The 17880-nt window shown below is 48.3% G+C and overlaps 1 protein-coding gene across 1 annotated transcript in view; it reads left to right on the forward strand.

Annotated features, from left to right (window-relative positions):
• The window catches only part of ift88 (intraflagellar transport 88 homolog), a 188848-nt gene that overhangs the window by 40581 nt on the left and 130387 nt on the right, over positions 1-17880 (forward strand). The window contains exons 7-8 of the mRNA XM_072476831.1: positions 4853-4922; positions 11659-11749. Coding sequence (XP_072332932.1) covers positions 4853-4922; positions 11659-11749 — 161 coding nt within the window. The remainder of the gene's footprint in view (positions 1-4852; positions 4923-11658; positions 11750-17880) is intronic.

Below are 17880 nucleotides of genomic sequence, written 5' to 3' on the forward strand. Positions count from 1 at the left end.
CTGGCCCCTCGAGCCTGCTCCACCATTCAATGAGATCATGGCTGATCTTTTGTGGACTCAGCTCCACTTTCCGGCCCAAACACCATAACCCTTAATCCCTTTATTCTTCAAAAAACTATCTATCTTTATCGTAAAAACATTTAATGAAGGAGCCTCTACTGCTTCACTGGGCAAGGAATTCCATAGATTCACAACCCTTTGGGTGAAGAAATTCTTCCTAAACTCAGTCCTAAATCTACTTCCCCTTATTTTGAGGCTATGCCCCCTAGTTCTGCTTTCACACGCCAGTGGAAACAACCTGCCCGCATCTATCCTATCTATTCCCTTCATAATCTTATATGTTTCTATAAGATCCCCCCTCACCCTTCTAAATTCCAACGAGTACAGTCCCAGTCTACTCAACCTCTCCTCGTAATCCAACCCCTTCAGCTCTGGGATTAACCTAGTGAATCTCCTCTGCACACCCTCCAGTGCCAGTACGTCCTTTCTCAAGTAAGGAGACCAAAACTGAACACAATATTCCAGGTGTGGCCTCACTAACACCTTATACAATTGCAGCAGAACCTCCCTAGTCTTGAACTCCATCCCTCTAGCAATGAAGGACAAAATTCCATTTGCCTTCTTAACCACCTGTTGCACCTGAAAACCAACTTTTTGCGACTCATGCACTAGCACACCCAGGTCTCTCTGCACAGCAGCATGTTTTAATATTTTATCATTTAAATAATAATCCCTTTTGCTGTTATTCCTACCAAAATGGATAACCTCACATTTGTCAACATTGTATTCCATCTGCCAGACCCTAGCCCATTTACTTAGCCTATCCAAATCCCTCTGCAGACTTCCAGTATCCTCTGCACTTTTTGCTTTACCACTTATCTTAGTGTCGTCTGCAAACTTGGACACATTGCCCTTGGTCCCCAAATCCAAATCATCTATGTAAATTGTGAACAGTGGTGGGCCCAACACTGATCCCTGAGGGACACCACTAGCTGCTGATTGCCAACCAGAGAAACACCCATTAATCCCCACTCTTTGCTTTCTATTAATTAACCAATCCTCTATCCATGCTACTACTTTCCCCTTAATGCCATGCATCTTTATCTTATGCAACAACCTTTTGTGTGGCACCTTGTCAAAGGCTTTCTGGAAATCCAGATATACCACATCCATTGGCTCCCCGTTATCTACCGCACTGTTAATGTCCTCAGAATTCCACTAAATTAGTTAGGCACGACCTGCCCTTTATGAACCCATGCTGCGTCTGTCCAATGGGACAATTTCCATCCAGATGCCTCGCTATTTCTTCCTTGATGATAGATTCCAGCATCTTCCCTACTGCCGAAGTTAAGCTCACTGGCCTATAATTACCCGCTTTCTGCCTACCTCCTTTTTTAAACAGTGGTGTCACGTTTGCTAATTTCCAATCCGCCGGGACCACCCCAGAGTCTAGTGAATTTTGGTAAATTATCACTAGTGCATTTGCAATTTCCCTAGCCATCTCTTTTAGCACTCTGGGATGCATTCCATCAGGTCCAGGAGACTTGTCTACCTTTAGCCCCATTAGCTTGCCCATCACTACCTCCTTGGTGATAACAATCCTCTCAAGGTCCTCACCTGTCATAGCCTCATTTCCATCAGTCACTGGCATGTTATTTGTGTCTTCCACTGTGAAGACCGACCCAAAAAACCTGTTCAGTTCCTCAGCCATTTCCTCATCTCTCATTACTAAATCTCCCTTCCATCTGCACTTCCTAATTTTTTATTATTTAGGAAATACTTTGCACATCTGTTCCTTCTATCAAAATTTATTACCTCACATTTTTGCACATTATATTCCATCTGCCATGTTCTTGCCCATTCACTAAACCTGTCCAAATCTTACTGGAGCCGCTTTACATCTTCCTCACAACACACATTCCCGTCTCGCTTTGTATCATCCGTGAATTTGGAAATATTACATTTGGTCCCCACATCGATATACATTGTGAACAGCTGGGGCCCAGGTCCTGTCAGTGTCAAAGTGGTAAAATCACTTAACTAGTAATCCAGATACCCAGCATAATGCTCTGGGGACAGAGGTACAAATCACACCATAGCAGCTTGTGGGATTTAAACTCACTAAACAAAAATCTGGAATTGAAAGCTCTTTTGAGTAATGGTGACCATAAAACTATTATCAATTGTTGTAAAAATCCATCTGGTTATTTGTCCTTTTGTTAAGAAATTCTGCTTATTATTTTAAATAAATTTATAGTACCCAATTTTTTTCCAATTAAGGGGCAATTTAGCGTGACCAATCCACCTAGCCTGCACATCTTTGGGTTGTGGGGGTGAAACCCACGCAGACACGAGGTGAATGTGCAAACTCCACACGGACAGTGACCCAGGATTCGAACCCGGGTCCTCAGCACCGTAGATCCAGTGCCAACCACTGTGCCATGTGCCATCCTAAAATCTGCTATTCTTACCTGATCTGGCCCACCTGCGATTGCTTGCTAAACAGCGAAAGCAGCGTGTGATAGACAGAGCTAAGCAATCTCAAATCGGCAGGTTAGATCTAAGCTCTGCACTCTTGCCACATCCAGGTGTGAATGGGGATGGACAATTAAACAACTAACTGTAGGAGTCTCCACAAATAACCCATTCTTAATGATCGGGGAATCCAGCACACTAGTGCAAAAGCTAAGGGGCAGGATCTTCTGTGAACCCACCGCGTGTTTCGCACCGGCAGAGGCAGACCTCCCTTGACCCGCAGAGGGATCTTCTAGTTACGCCTTTGTCAACGGAGTTTCCCGTTGAATGCACCCCTCCCCACTGGGAAACCCAAGGCAGGGTTCCGGTCCCATCAGTGTGAATGGCCAGAAAGCTCCAGCCAAGGCTGAAGCATAGTCCATCTTGGCCTCCTGAGGTCCCCAGCGTCACAGATGCAGTCTTCAGTCAATTCAATTCACTGTAAGTGATATCAAGATACCTGTGAAGGCATGGATACAGCAATATGTGTGACAACATTGCAATAATATTATTGAAGACTTGTGCTCCAGAGCTATTTGCATCCTTGGCAAAGCTTTTCCAGTACAGCTACAAGACTGGCATCTTCCCAACAATGTGAAAAATTGCCCAGATATGTCCACAAAAAGCAGGACAAATCCAACCTGGTCAATTACTGTCCCATCAGCCCACTCTCAGTCGTCAGAAAAATGATGGAAAGAGTCTTAACAACACTTTCAAGCATCACTTAGCAGTAATCTGCTCACTAATGGCCAACTTTCCACCATGGCCACTCAGCTTCTGATCTCATTGCAACTTTAGTCAAACAGGTGATCTCCAGAGGTGAGGTGGGAGTGGCTGCCTTTGACTTAAAGGCAGCATTTGACAAGTGTGGCATCAAGGAGCCCTAGCAAAACTGGATTCAATGGAAATCAAGAGAAACCTCTCCACTGGTTGGAGTTGTACCTACCACAAAGGAAAGCGTTTATGGTTGTGGAAATCAATCATCTCAATACCAGGACATCACTGCAGGAGTTCATCAGGGTGATATTCCAGGCCCAAACATCTTCAGATACTTCATTAATGACTTTCCGTCTTAAGGTCAGAAGTGAAGATCTTTGCTGAACAATATTCAGCATCATTCACAACTCTTCAGATATTGAAACAGTCCATGCACATTTGCAGCACAACGTAGACACCATTCAGGCTTGGGCTGATATGTGGCATGACTACGCCTTTCCAATACAACCTCTACCGTATAGACAAACAAGCATGGAAAATCACCACCTGCAACTTCCCGTCCAAGTCACACACCATCCTGAATTGGAACTAAATCTTCATTCCTTACTGTTGATGGATCAAAACCCTGGAACTCCCTCTCTAACAACACTGTAGGTGAACCTACACATGGACTGCAGAGCTTCAAGAAGATGACTCATCACCACCTTCTCAAGGGCCATTTGGGAAGGGCAATAAATACTGTCCTAGCCAGTGATGCCCACATCCCGTGAAAGAATTAAGAAAGCCATCTGTGTGTATGGTAGACATTACAACACAGGACCAGGCCAGTTCGTTCTAACTAGTCTTTGTGGTGTATATCCTTGATGCAAGTAAATGGTTCTAATCACACTTATCCATCTAGTTACTAGATTCCTTTGATCTATTTTCCTTTATCCAGCTTTCAGTGAAATTGTGAATATTGGGCTGTGTCAGAAATCCCGCCCATCCCAGCAAAGGCCAGCAGCAGTGACACCGCTGAAGTGATGGCTGCTCCTGGTACGACACCCACCCAGGGCCTAGAATTGTCTTTGGGTCCCAAGCTACATGTGAGTGGTGGCAGGAGGGGCTTCGCAGGGGCTATGGTGTTGGCAGGGTAGGAGGTTGGCTCACAATGGGACCCCATTTCTGAATTCTGGGACCCTCGATCAGGCGCTGAATATCTCTGAAGAATGGACCCCCCACCCCAGGTGCCTGCAAGCAACCCTGTCTTAATTACACACTTTAGGGCCTCCAGCTGGGGTATCTATGGTCCTTCACACCACAGACTTAATTGGAATGGAAGCAGGAAGGCTGTGGATGCCCCTGACTTGCTGAGTGTTTTCTCTTTTTTTCCAGATTTTCAGTGTTTTGCTTTCAACTTTCTGATCATGGTTGTCAATGCCTCACAAATCTCTTCTTTAGTCTTCTCTAGCATTCAAGATAAACCCTTTGGATAAATTATATTTATTGTTTTTCAGACTCATTAGACTGTCTAGGACTTTCATATCAGTTATGTCAGAGTCATTAAATTTGCCAAGGATAACCGTTTAAAAGCTAACATTTCATAATTTTTAATTACATTTTAATGTTTTGTTTACCTCAGGCTCTGCATTTGATCCGTTGGGACAATCAAGAGGTCCTGCACCACCTCTAGAAACAAAGAATGAAGATACGTAAGTTAGAGCACAAAACTACTTTACAACATGTGGTCTTAACTCATAAATAAATATCCCCCTCAATAACCATTCACTGTATAATACAGCAGTTCTTTTGGTAACATTGGGATAGATTTTCACCCTTACTGTCTGGCCAGTATGCACCGTATCATGGGCGGGATTCTCCGCTCCCGCGCCGAAGTGCCCACGCCGTTGTCAACGCCATCGAGGTTTACGACGGCGCGAAACGGCCCCTATCCCGACCGATTCAGGGCCCGATAATGGGCTAGGAGCGGGGCCGCGTCATTTACACACACCAGGCCTTGTTGCCACGTAAAGGCGGCGCCGCGGCCGGCGCCGCATAACTGGCGTCACCCGCGCATGCGCGGGTTGGCCGTCCTCTCCGAGTCCGCCCCGCAAGAAGATGTCAGACGGATCTTGCGGGGCTGCGGAAGAAAGGAGGTCCTCCTTCAGAGAGGACGGCCAGGCGATCGGTGGGCACCGATCGCCGGCCTGACCCCATTTGAGGCCCTCCCCCGGTGCGGGATCCCCCCCCCCCCCCACCCGCAGGCCGCCCCCCCCCCAGCGTTCCCGCGCTGTTCGTGCCGGCAGCGACCAGGTGGGGACGGCGCCGGGGGGAACCCGCCGTTTTGGCCTGGCCGCTCGGCCCACCCGGGACTGAGACTAGCAGGACAATCGCCATTTTGGGTGTCTCGGGCGATTCTCCGGCCTGCGCCGCGGGGAACTCGGCGGGGCCGTTCTCGCCGCTTGGGAGAATAGCGGGAGGGCGTCGGACCGGTGTCACGCGAAAATACGGCGATTCTCCCAACTGGCGCGGAAGTGGAGAATCCTGCCCCATGTCTCTGATAGAATCAGTCTGCTTTTTCTTCCATTCATGAGAGGAAAATTGGACAAATTCTTTTACTACTGTGCAGCCTTGCTCACCACATTTCTCTCTCTGCACTGATGTTTCATGGCTCGGTGATAAAAGTGACAGGATCAGGACTGACCATTTTGAATCCCACCCGATTTTATTCTGTATTGAGTGGTAGCACTTTAACTTCAAGAGACTTGAGCATTTAATCCAGGCTGGCATTTCAGTGCAAGGCAGAGGAAGCATGGCACTGCCGGAGGTACCATTTTTTTGGATGAGACATTAAACCTATACCCATCTAACCTCTCAGATGGGTATTAAAGATCCTATGGTACTAATCAAAGAAGAACAATGAAGTTCACCTTGGTGTTCCGGCCAAAATTGATCCCTCAACCAAAGTAACTAAAACATTTTATATGTTGATTATCATATTTCTAATTAGTGGGACCTTGCTGTGCGCAAACTGGCAGCCTGGTTTCCTACATTGTAACACTATAAAAAGTACCTTCTGACTGCAAATCATTTTGGGATGCCCTGAGCTTGTGAAAGGCATTATATCAAGTTCTTTTATAAGGAAACAGGAGAAGAAACGAAATAACTGTGTAATAATTGTAAATAATTGTGTGGGGCAGCATGGAGCCACAGTGGTTAGCACCACTGCCTCAGGGACCTGGTTCAGTTCAGGCCTTGGGTGACAGGAGTTTGTACTTTCGTCCTGTGACTGCCTGGGTTTCCTCAGGGTACTCCAGTTTCCTCCCTCAGTCCAAAGATGTGTAAGTTAGGTGTATTGGCCATGCTAAATTGCACCTTTGTGCTCAATGATGTGTAGGTTACGGGGATAGGTTGGGGGTGTGGGCCTAGGTAGAATGCCCTTTCAGAGGGTTGGCATAGATTTGATAGACCAAATAGCCTCCTGTACTGTAATAATTCTAATTCTATGGTTCTATCAGGATATCATCTAATAGACAACTAGAATGCCTTTTAAGAAAGGGAGCTTGACACTGTACCTGGTCTGTCTAAACAAGATTCCAGTCCTACACTATGTGGTTGACCTTTAATGCCTTCAGAGTGTACAAGGGTGGACAAATAAATACTGCCTCGACAGTAGCATCCAGATCCCAAGAATAAAGGAAACCAGTTTACAAGGACTGCAAGTCCTTGGCCCAACTACCTTCAGTTACTTCATCAATGACTGTCTTTCCATCAAAAGGCCCGAAGTAGAGATATTCGCTGATGATTGCACAATGTCTAGCACCATTTGAGACTCCTCAGATATAATATCCAGGTTTGAGCTGACAAGTGACAAGTAACATTCTCCAACAGCAGAGAATCTAACCATCACCATTTGACATTCAATGGCATTACCATTGCTGAATCCGCCTCAATCAACATCCTGTGGGTTACCATTGACCAGAAGCTGAACTTGACTAGTCATATAAAAAATGTGGTTACAAGAGCAGGTCAGAGGCTAGGAATCCTGCAGCAAATTACTCACCTCCTGACTGTCCAGAGTCTGTCCACAATCTACACAACACAAGTGGGGCTTGTAATGGAATGCTCTCCCCTTGCCTGGATGAGTGCAGCTCCAACAGCACTCAAGAAACTTGACACCATCCAGGACAAAGCATACCGCTTGTTTGGCATCCCATCCACAAATATTCATTCACTCCACCGCCAATGCTCAGTGGCAACAGTATGTACCAATTACAAGATGCACTACAGGAGCTCGTCAACACTCCTTTGTCCGCACCTTCCAAACCCATGACCACTATCATTTAGAAGGACAGGGACAGCAGACGTATGAGAACACCAAGATCTGGAAGCTCCCCCCCAAGCCACTGGCCATTCTGACTTAGAAATATATTGACGTTCATTCACTGTCGTTGGGTTAAAAGCCTGGAATTCCCTCTCCAACAGCACTGTGGGCATACCTACACCCACTACAAGTGGTAAAAGAAGGTAGCTCACCACCATCTTCACAAGGGCACTTTGGGATGGACAATAAGTGCTGGATAGCCAGTGTCACCCACATCCTTATGAATTACATTTTTTTAAATCTGATTGAATTATGCCCTGCACAATTGGTGTATTATTTGTTGGGTTAGTCCTTTGTTCTACATTATACAGAACACAGTATTGAATAGAATGTGTGGGTATTATATGGAAAATATGCACCGTACAGTGCTTGCTAAACTATACTAAACATTTTTTTAATCGTTCTTGGAATGTGGGCATCGCTGGCTGGGCCAGCATTTGTTGCCCATCCCTTAATGCCCTTGAATTGAGTGGCTCGCTAGGCAATTTCAGAGGTGGGAGCTAAGAGTTAGCCACCTCGCTGTGTAGGTCTGGAGTCATATGTAAGTTAGACCGGGTAAGGACGGCAGATTTCCTTCCCTGAAGGACATTAGTGAACCAGATGGGTTTTTACGACAATCCAAATTCCAGATTTTTTATTGAATTCAAATTTCACCATCTGTCAAGGTGGAATAAATCTTAAGGTATTGGCAATTATTGGTATTTACTGATTTAAAATATATGCATTTTGGGTTCAACCCTATATATAAAAATACTTGGGCCGGGATTCTCCGACCCCCCCGCCGTTTTTCGGGTGGCGGTGGGATTCCCGCCACGCCAGTCGGGGGCCGTTGACAGCAGCACCCCCGGCGATTCTCCGGGCCCCGAAGGGCCGAGCGGTTGTCCAGTTTTGTCCAGTCCCGCCAGCGTGAATTACTCACCTCACGCAAGGCGGGACCTGGCAGGTGAGTATGCGGAAGCGGTCCTCGGGGGGATCCGACCCCAGTGGGGAGGGCCCCACGGTGGCCTGGCCCGTGATCGGGGCCCACCGATCTGCGGGTGGGCTTGTTCCGTGGGGGCACTTCTTTCCTCCGCGCCAGGCCCCTGTAGTACTCCGCCATATTGACAGGGGGCCGGCGCGGAGAAGAGAACCCCCACGCATGCACGGAAATACGCCGACCAGTCCGCGCGCACGCGAGATCACGCTGGCCATTCCGCACATGCGCGAACCCGCGCCGTCCCTTCGCCGCCAACCCCTCCGCCGTCCACCTCGCTGGAGTGGTTGGCGCCGGTTTTCCCGCCGGCGTGGGGACTTAGTCCCCAGAAGGGAGAATCCCGGCCCTGATTCTGAAAACTCATCCTCCAGAGCTCCACTGGCTTAACTGCAACTTTCTAACCCTCCTAAATCCGTGGTTGCATTTATATTTCCTTTCTACTTTCAGTTAATTTCATGTAGCCAGATAGCCTAGAATATTTTCCGAATAGCTTTTAAAATATACTTTCATCATCGGACTGGATATTATACCTATTTTTGCCAACCTGAAAAAATGGGGTAAAGCGATTATAGGGAAAGCAATGGTGTAGTGATATTGTCACTGGACTAGATGGGCGACACGGTAGCACAGTGGTTAGCATTGTTGCTTCACAGTGTCAGGGTCCCAGGTTCAATTCTCGCTTGGGTCACTGTCTGTGCAGAGTCTAAACTTCCACCCCGTGTCTACGTGGGTTTCCTTTGGGTGCCCTGGTTACCTCCCACAAGTCCCAAAAGACGTGCTTGTTAGGTGAATTGGACATTCTGAATTCTCCCTCCGTGTACCCAAACAGGTGCCGGAGTGTGGTAACCAGGGGCTTTTCACAGTAACTTCATTGCAGTGTTGATGTAAGCCTACTTGTGACAATAATAAAGGTTATTATTATATTATTAGTAATCAGAGACCCAGGGTAAGCTCTGGGAGCCCGGATTCGAAATTTGAATTCAATATAAAGAAAACTTGTCATTAAAATTCCAATGACGACCATGAAACCATTGCTGATTGTCATAAAAACCCATCTTGCTTACTAATTTCCTTTAGGGAAGGAAATCTGCCACCCTTTTTAAAAGAAATATTTTTATTGGCATTTGCGAAGTTTAACAGTTTAACATATAAAGCACATGATATATACAAAATAGCAGCTCAAGTGTGTCTGATCTTCACAAGCAACTTTGTGTTTTACGTACAACGATTTTTACAAGTGGTCCTCCCTCCCCCACCTCCCCTTCCTGTTGGAGGTATGATCCACGTTTTTGCCCCGCTGGGGGTTTTATTTTTTGTTGCTGGATCGGATTGGATTTGTTTATTGTCACGTGTACCAAGGTACATTGAAAAGTATTTTTCTACGAGCAGCTCAACAGATCGTTAAGTACATGAAAAGAAAAGGAAATAAAAGAAAATACATAATAGGGCAACACAAGCTACACAATGTAACTAGATAGGTAACTAGATATCACCGATATCGGGTGAAGCATACAGGGGTGTAGTGTTTAATGAGGTCAGTCCATATGTGGATCGTTTAGGAGTCTGGTAACAGCGGGGAAGAAGCTGTTTTTGAGTCTGTTCGTGCGTGTTCTCAGACTTTTGTATCTCCTGCCCGATGGGAGAAGTTGGAAGAGTGAGTAGGCCGGGTGGAGGGCCGATGTTTGGTGTTGGGAGGGAAGGGAGCGTGCGTGGTCCTTCCCCTCCTCCCCTTGCCCCCCATGCTTTGTTTTGTGCCTTCTTTGAGATCCCTTCCCTCCCTTCCCCCCTCTATGCCCCTGTCTCTTGGACGTGTCCTCCCTTGTCTTTCTCTCTCCCCTCTTTCCCCCCCCCCCCCCCCCCACCCTCTCCCCCCTTCCTAGTTGCTGTTTGCCTCGGACAGGTCTTGGAACAGGCTGATGAATGGCCCCCATGCTTTGTGGAAGCCTTCCAACCCTCAGACGTTGTACTTGATCTTCTGCAGGTGGAGAAATTGTGACAGTTAGTTTACAGCTGTGGGTGGTGTTACCGCTCACCATATGAAGATCTGGCTGGTCAAAACCCCGAAGGTGGCCTCTTTCGGGCACAGCTCCACCCTCACCCCCACAACCTTGGACATCGCCTCAAAGAAGGTTGTCCAGAACCCGACAAGTCTGGGGCAGGCCCAGAACATGTGGGTGTGGTTGGCCGGGCCTCCCTGGCACTGTTCACATTTGTCCTCCACCTTCGGGAAGAACCTGCTCATTCGGGTTCTAGTCAGGTGGGCTCTGTGAACCACTTTGAACTGCATAAGGCTTGGTCTAGCGCAGGAGGAATGGAGTTGACCCTGCTCAGTGTTTCTCTCCAGAGTCCCGTCCCCACCACCAATTTGTCCTCCCATTTCTGTCTAGTTTCGTCCAGTGGTAGTCTTTCCATGTTTAGCAAGCATCCGTATATGTTCCCACAGTCCCTCCCCTCCTTATTGTATGTGTTGATTAGCTCCTCTAGGAGAATGTCTCTTGGAGCCCTGGTCTACTTTGCCATCTCCTTATGGAGAAAGTGTTTAATTTGGAGATGCCTGAGCTCATGGCCCGTCGGTAGGTCCAGGTCCTCCGTCAGTTCGTCCAAGGTCACGAGTCTGTCCCCTGTGTAGAGGTCCCTAACAATTAGCGTCTCCCCTCGAGCTCCCGTTCTATGGCATCTTTTTCTTGATTACCCTCCTCTGGTTGTTGAGGGACTTCTCCTTTGAAATTTGTACAAAATTCAACTAAAAGTGCCTTTTTTTTCCTGTTTCGGAGGAGAGCCACCTGATGTGCGTCCACTCAGCATATCACCATCACCGGAAGTCAGGAAATTTGCCATCCTTACCTAATCTGTCTCACATATGACTCCAGATCCACAGCAATGTGGTTAACTCTTAGCTGTCCTCTGAACTGGCCTAACATGCCACGCAGTTCAAAGGCAATTGGGGATGGTCAATAAATGCTCGCCCAGCCATTGATGCCCACATCCCATGAGCGAATAACAAAAAAATGTAGTCTGTTAGTTATCTGATGTAAGCTATTATAGCCCGCACCAAACTTTATCATTGTGTTTCCCATACAATCTTTTTTAGGCCAGAAGAAAAAGTTAAGAATTTAGAGAAGAATGTGAATGAGTTGATTGAAGAAAGTTGCATTTCCAATAGATGTGGTGACCTCCAGTTGGTAAGAATCTCACTTTCTGAAATATTCAATGAACATCCATAATTGGTGGGCAAGAAAAGACAAACTGGTCCTTCCAGCCTGCCCCACATTTCGCGCTGACTGAAAAATCATGACCAGGTAAATCTCACTCCCCGTACTCCTGTAACCATGTAATCTCCTGGGAGAAGCAAAAGCATAGAAAAAAAACACAACCAATGAATGAAAATATACTCTGGCAAATTCATCTCCGATCCCCATAGGTACAAAATTCTGTGATTAATGCTGTAAATTAAATTCTAAACATGTTAAGTTCTGTGTCTGGATCTCCATTATCAATGGGACCGCCCTTTCCACAGACATGACGTGATGGGATTCACAGGAAGGATTAGGTATACTCCATGATGATTCATCTGAAACGGAGGTTATGGATTCAAATTCTACTCCAGGTCTTGAGCATATAATCCTGGCCCACACATCAGGCAGAATACTGAGAGTGCTGTATTATCAGTGCTCCTGGCTTTGAGCCATTAATCCAAAGCCCCCTTGAGGAAGATCATAGGAGGGTTTGAGGCCCTCCCTGCCTGTCTGGCTTTAGTTGCAGGTACAAGCTGCCTTGAAGTCCTTAATTGGAAGGGGAACAGGCAGTCAACCTGTTAATTGGCAATTTCCTGTATCACCCAGTCGTAAGGATGCCCCAGGTGGCGCGGTCCCACCCTCTTCGGCCTGCTGCCCACCGAATGCGCCAGGGATGGGGGTTGGGGCAGTCCAGGCCTCTGTGGTGTTCCAGCACGGGCACGGGCCCCATCTCCCTCCCCTTCAGGGTGCCCGATGGCGCCCGGGCTACTCCTTGGGACAGGGATGCAACTTACGCAAACCCCTGGGGATACCTTGCCACCTGGTGCTGCCAGTCCTGGACGCTTGTTCTGGTCTTGGCCAGGGTCTCCATGCTCGCTGCCATGGAGCACAGGGACTGGAGACCTCCCTCTGGGACTGTGCCACATCACTCGGTGACTGTGCTGCCTCCCTCTGGGACTGGCTCAGGTCGACCAGCGCCTGGGCAATGCTGTTGACGCTCTCAGCCTTAACTCACTGTGACTGGGCCAAGTTTTGGAGCGCCGCTAAAATGTCCAGGTAGCCTTGGTCATTGTTGTCTGACAGGGCAGCCTTGGCTTGTTGGACTCCTCCAACTGCACCTGCAGACGCTGGATGGTTCTGACACCAATCATGTAGTACCCGATTCTGTGTCTGCATCTCCATTATCAATGGGACCACCCTTTCCACAAGCCTGAGGCTCACTTTGACGACATCTGGTCCCTGGCATTGGGCTGCACTGTGAATGCCCCCCCCCCCCCCCCCCCCCCCCCCCCACCCCACCCCGGGTGTTCCTACCCCCCACTTGATATACCGTTGCATGTGTGTGGTGCACACCAAATAGTGCCCCAGGAGCCTCTTCACTAACATGCCCAACCATAGTGAGTGATTCTGTTATGGTGGAGGGTGTTGCTGACAGCTGTGACGGAAAGTCAGTGTTGTCCCCGGTCTGGTGCTCCGGGTTGTCTCGGGCTAGCATTTGGGGGCTCACGTCACTATTGGTTGCTGACTCCTCGCTGGAATCCACTTGGGGTTGAGGTCAGGGGACACCAGAAGGGTTTGCTTCATCGCCAGGTGATCCTGCATGATTGGGTCATTGGCCGGGGTGGCGGATGGTGTGGGGGTTGTGTGGTGGTGAGAGGGAGGTGCGCTGGGGTGATGGGGGCGTGCCATGAGTCCCAGTGAGACGCCGCAACTCGGCTCACTTGGTTGCCTGATGACGACCTCCGCCTCGGCGACTGCCTTCTCTCCGGGCCCACCAACCAAGTCCAGTGCCCACTGATCTATGACGATGAGTGGCTGCAGGTCTCGTGGTCCCCCTCCGGTTTTCTCTCTCTCTGCGGTTATGCGCCGCCTTCTCCTGGGGGGGAGGGGGGAAGGCAGAAAGCAAAATGTTAGGTAGTCGGATGCGTGCGGCACAGGGGGTGGGCAGCTGGCACCCAGCCATGGCAGGCGGTATGGGTGCTGGCGTGTGATGCAGGGTCTGGTGCACACACACTGCTGGCGGGTGGGGTTCGGTCACCCTCTAGGTCTGGGGAGGTGGGCGGTTACGTGTGTGTGTGTCAGGGGTTGATGTCGGGGGCATGGTGCTGCCTACTCACCCTGGCCGCCCTGCAGTGGTCGTGCAGTTTCTACCTGCCCTGATGTCCAGTCCTGGCGGTAAAGCCCGCAGCTCCTGCCACCTGCGCCCAGGCCCGGTGTTCAGCAGCTGGTGGCAGCCTCCTTCCCACCCCATGAACAGGGTGGCCTCCCTTCTCCTCCACGGCGTCCTGCAAGGTCTTGAGCTCTGCGTCCGTGAACCGGGGTGCCACTTTCCATGCTGCCATCTTGTTGGCTGGGATGAGAGTTTGTGGGGAGTGGAGTGCTAATATGCAGCTTCAGCTTGTCAGCCTCTCGAGTGGCAATCCTGACCCCAGTGAATTGGACACCGTTTTTCATTGGAATCAATTGAGTTCTACGTGGCGCCAGCGCTAGCCCAATAAAGGATCGTGAATTGCTCCGGGACTGGCGCAAATTTAGGTGTCGTAGCAGTCCACCGATCTCGTCCCCATGTCAGTAATTCTTAACATTGGACTGGAGCCGTTGTCCTTCGGTGGCCATTTTCGAGGTATTGGACTTGCCAGTACTGCAGATGGGGGGGGGAAGGTGCATGTTCTCGCCTTTGCCTCGTTAATAGTCCGGAGGCGAGTTCTGCTTGGGTGGAGGTTTCCTACTCCGTCCAGTGCCTTGGCCTGGTTGGGTGACCTCATGGAATTTTTGCATTTGGAGAAGATCAAATACACCGTCAGGGGGTCAGTTGAGGGGTTCTATCTGAGATAGTAGCCATTAATTTCCTTTTTTAAAGAATTAGTCGCCGCCAGTTTGTTTTTTTTATGGTTGGGAGGGTGGGTCCTTTTTGGATGTGATTCATCCTGCTGGTTGTGTTTCTTTTATATTGTAACTTGTAACATCCTAGGGCAGTACAGTGGCGCAGTGGTTAGTACTGCTGCCTCATGGCGCCGAGGACCTGGTTTTGATCCCGGCCCCGATCCCGGCCCCAGGTCACTGTCCGTGTGGAGTTCACATTCTCATCATGTCTGTGTGGGTCTTACCCCCACAATCACAAAAGATGTGCAGGGCAGGTGGATTGGCCATTCTAAATTCCCCTTTAATTGAAAAAAAAAGCATTTCATTTATTTAAACAAAAAACAAAAAAAACTTGTAATGTCCGTTTTTATATGGTTATTTTGTTAAAAATGAAAATCTTCAATAAAAATAAATTGAAAAATTTTGATTTACCTTTCCACCTCCATGCAGCTTGTGTAAAACCTGACTGCTGCAAAACTCCAACCACCTTGCACAAAATCTGAGAAGAACCTTCCATTATGCAAATTAGCTTGAGATGGGTTATTTGTGACCTGCTTCCACTCCTGCCCTTGGAAAAATGGTGGGGGAGGGGGGGGGGGGGGCAGAAATAGGAGTGCATTTCCAGCCGATCACTCAATGGTTATTCTGTTTGTCGACCCATCTCCGCTCCCATCTGATTTGCAACAGGAAGATTCCACCCAAAATGTTTCACTGATGCAAAAACGACTGGATGCCTAATAGTGTAAATGGGGAAAAGAAAGAAGCCTAGAAGCTTGTTCCAAGGCAAGATCAAAGCTGCAGATTTGGAGGAGGCTTTTGAGAGAGGGTTGATGCATCTTGCTTTCATTGCTCGCAAAATTTTTATCCATGCTTTTGTGACCTCCAAACTCAGTTACTTCAAAGCTCTCCTTGTTACCCAATGCTCCTTACAAGATGTAACTTATCGAAAACTTGTCAAATATACAATAACTCTCTTAATTATTTCTGTCCTTGCCATTTTTATTTTGATCTCTATCCCCAATGACATAAAGGGATATGGGGATAGCATGGGAAAAAGGCATAGAAGTGGAAGGTTAGCCATTAGCCATGATTGTATTGAATGATGGAGCAGACTTGGTGGGCCTACTCCTGCTGCTATGTTCCTCATGTATCTATTCCAAAATAAAAATAAAATATTGCAGATGCTGAAAATCTGAAATAAAACAGAAAGTGCTGGAAATACTCAGCAAGGCTGTAACATTTGTGGAAAGAGCAACAGAGTGAGGAGAGCTGCGGACATTGGAGCCTGGTTAGCAGGATTCGATGGGCCTACGAGGCGAGCGAGGGGGTGGGGGGGGAGGGATTGATGCTGGGAGCTGTTTTTTTGAGAGGAAATGTAGCGGTGTTTTTGGGAGGGGGGGAAGGGGTTCGATGTTAATAATGGATAGGGGCGGGTCAGGCTCATAGGGCATGGCCCGGTGGTATGATGATGGTGGATAAGAAGGGTGGGGGGGTGAGAGACCCCCAGTTCGGATAGTCACGTGGAACGTGAGGGGGTTAGGAGGTCCGGTCAAGAGGTTAAGGGTGCTTGCGCATCTTAAACGTTTGAAAGCCGATGTAGCAATGCTGCAGGAGACTCACTTGCGGGTGAAGGATTAGGTGAGACTTAAAAAGGGCTGGGTTAGTCAGGTGTTTCTCTCTGGACTTGACGGAAGGGCTTGAGGGGTAGCGGTAATGGTCAGCAAAAGAGTATGCTTCCAGATGAAGAAGGTGGTTGCAGATCAGGGGGTAGATATGTGATTGTGACAGGGGCGCTGGAGGGGAAGTTAGTGGCGCCGTTAAGTGTATATGGCCCCAATTGGGACGATGTGGGATTCGCAAAGAAGGTGTTTGGGGCCATCCCCAACTTGGACACACACAAACTGATAGTGGGGGTGGACTGGAACTTGGTGCAGGAGCCAAGGTTGGACAGATCACAACCGTGCTCGCTGGTCCCATCAGTGGGGGTGAAGGCGTTGGCTGGGCTAATGGTGGAAATGGGAGGGGTGGACCCTTGGAGGTTTCTGCACACAAGGGAACGGGAGTACTCTTTTTTTTCTCAGCAGCCCATAAGGTATATTCGTGGTGGGGAAGGCTTTGCTGGCTGGGGTTAAGGGGTTGGAATACTCGGCAATTGCAGTGTCAGATCATGCTCCGTGTTGGGTGGATATGGTGCTGGAGGAGAGGCCAGGGTGGAAATTCGATGTGGAACTTTTGGGGGACCAAGTGTTCTGTGACAAAAGTGAAAAGGTAATTAAGGAATATGTAGGTTTCAATTGGACGGGTGAGGTGTCGAAGGTGGTCGTCTGGGAGGCTCTAAAGGCGGTGGTGAGGGTGGAGGTGATTTTGTTTAAGGCCAGGGTGGACAAAGAGGAGAGGTTAGAGTGGCAGAGGGTAATAAATGAGATGTTGGAGGTAGATAGGAGTTATTCAGAGGATGGGGACCCAGCAAAGCTGGAAAAGAGGAAGGAACGACAGGCGAGCTTTGACCGACTATCTACCAGGGAGGCAGTGCGCCAACTGAGACGAGCAAGGGGTGCAGTTTACGAACTTGGAGATAAGGCAGGTATGTTAGCAGGTCAGCTCCGGAGGGAAGCAGCGGCAAGGGGAAGTTGTGCAGGTGAGGGATAGGGCAGGGAAGCTGGTGGTGGCTCCGGATCTGATTAACAAGGTTTGTGAGGAATTTTTTTTTTAAAATAAATATTTTATTGAAAATTTTTGGTCAACCAACACAGTACATTGTGCATCCTTTACACAATATTATAACAACACAAATAACAATGACCTATTTTATAAACAAAAAAAATGAATAAATAATAAATAACAAAAATGAAAACTAACCCTAATTGGCAACTGCCTTATCACAAGGAACACTCTCCAAAAATATAATTTAACAGTCCAATATATAATTATCTGTCGCAACGACCTATACATATTATACAGTATATATTAACAACCCTGAGAGTCCTTCTGGTTCCTCCCCCCCCCCCTCGATCCTGGGCTGCTGCTGCTGCCTTCTTTTTTCCATTCCATCTATCTGCGAGGTATTCGACGAACGGTTGCCACCGCCTGGTGAACCCTTGAGCCGACCCCCTTAGAACGAACTTAATCCGCTCTAGCTTTATAAACCCCGCCATGTCATTTATCCAGGTCTCCACCCCCGGGGGCTTGGCTTCTTTCCACATTAACAATATCCT

This window comes from Scyliorhinus torazame, chromosome 15, assembly GCF_047496885.1.
Source record: "Scyliorhinus torazame isolate Kashiwa2021f chromosome 15, sScyTor2.1, whole genome shotgun sequence".
Taxonomy (NCBI): Eukaryota; Metazoa; Chordata; class Chondrichthyes; order Carcharhiniformes; family Scyliorhinidae; genus Scyliorhinus; species Scyliorhinus torazame.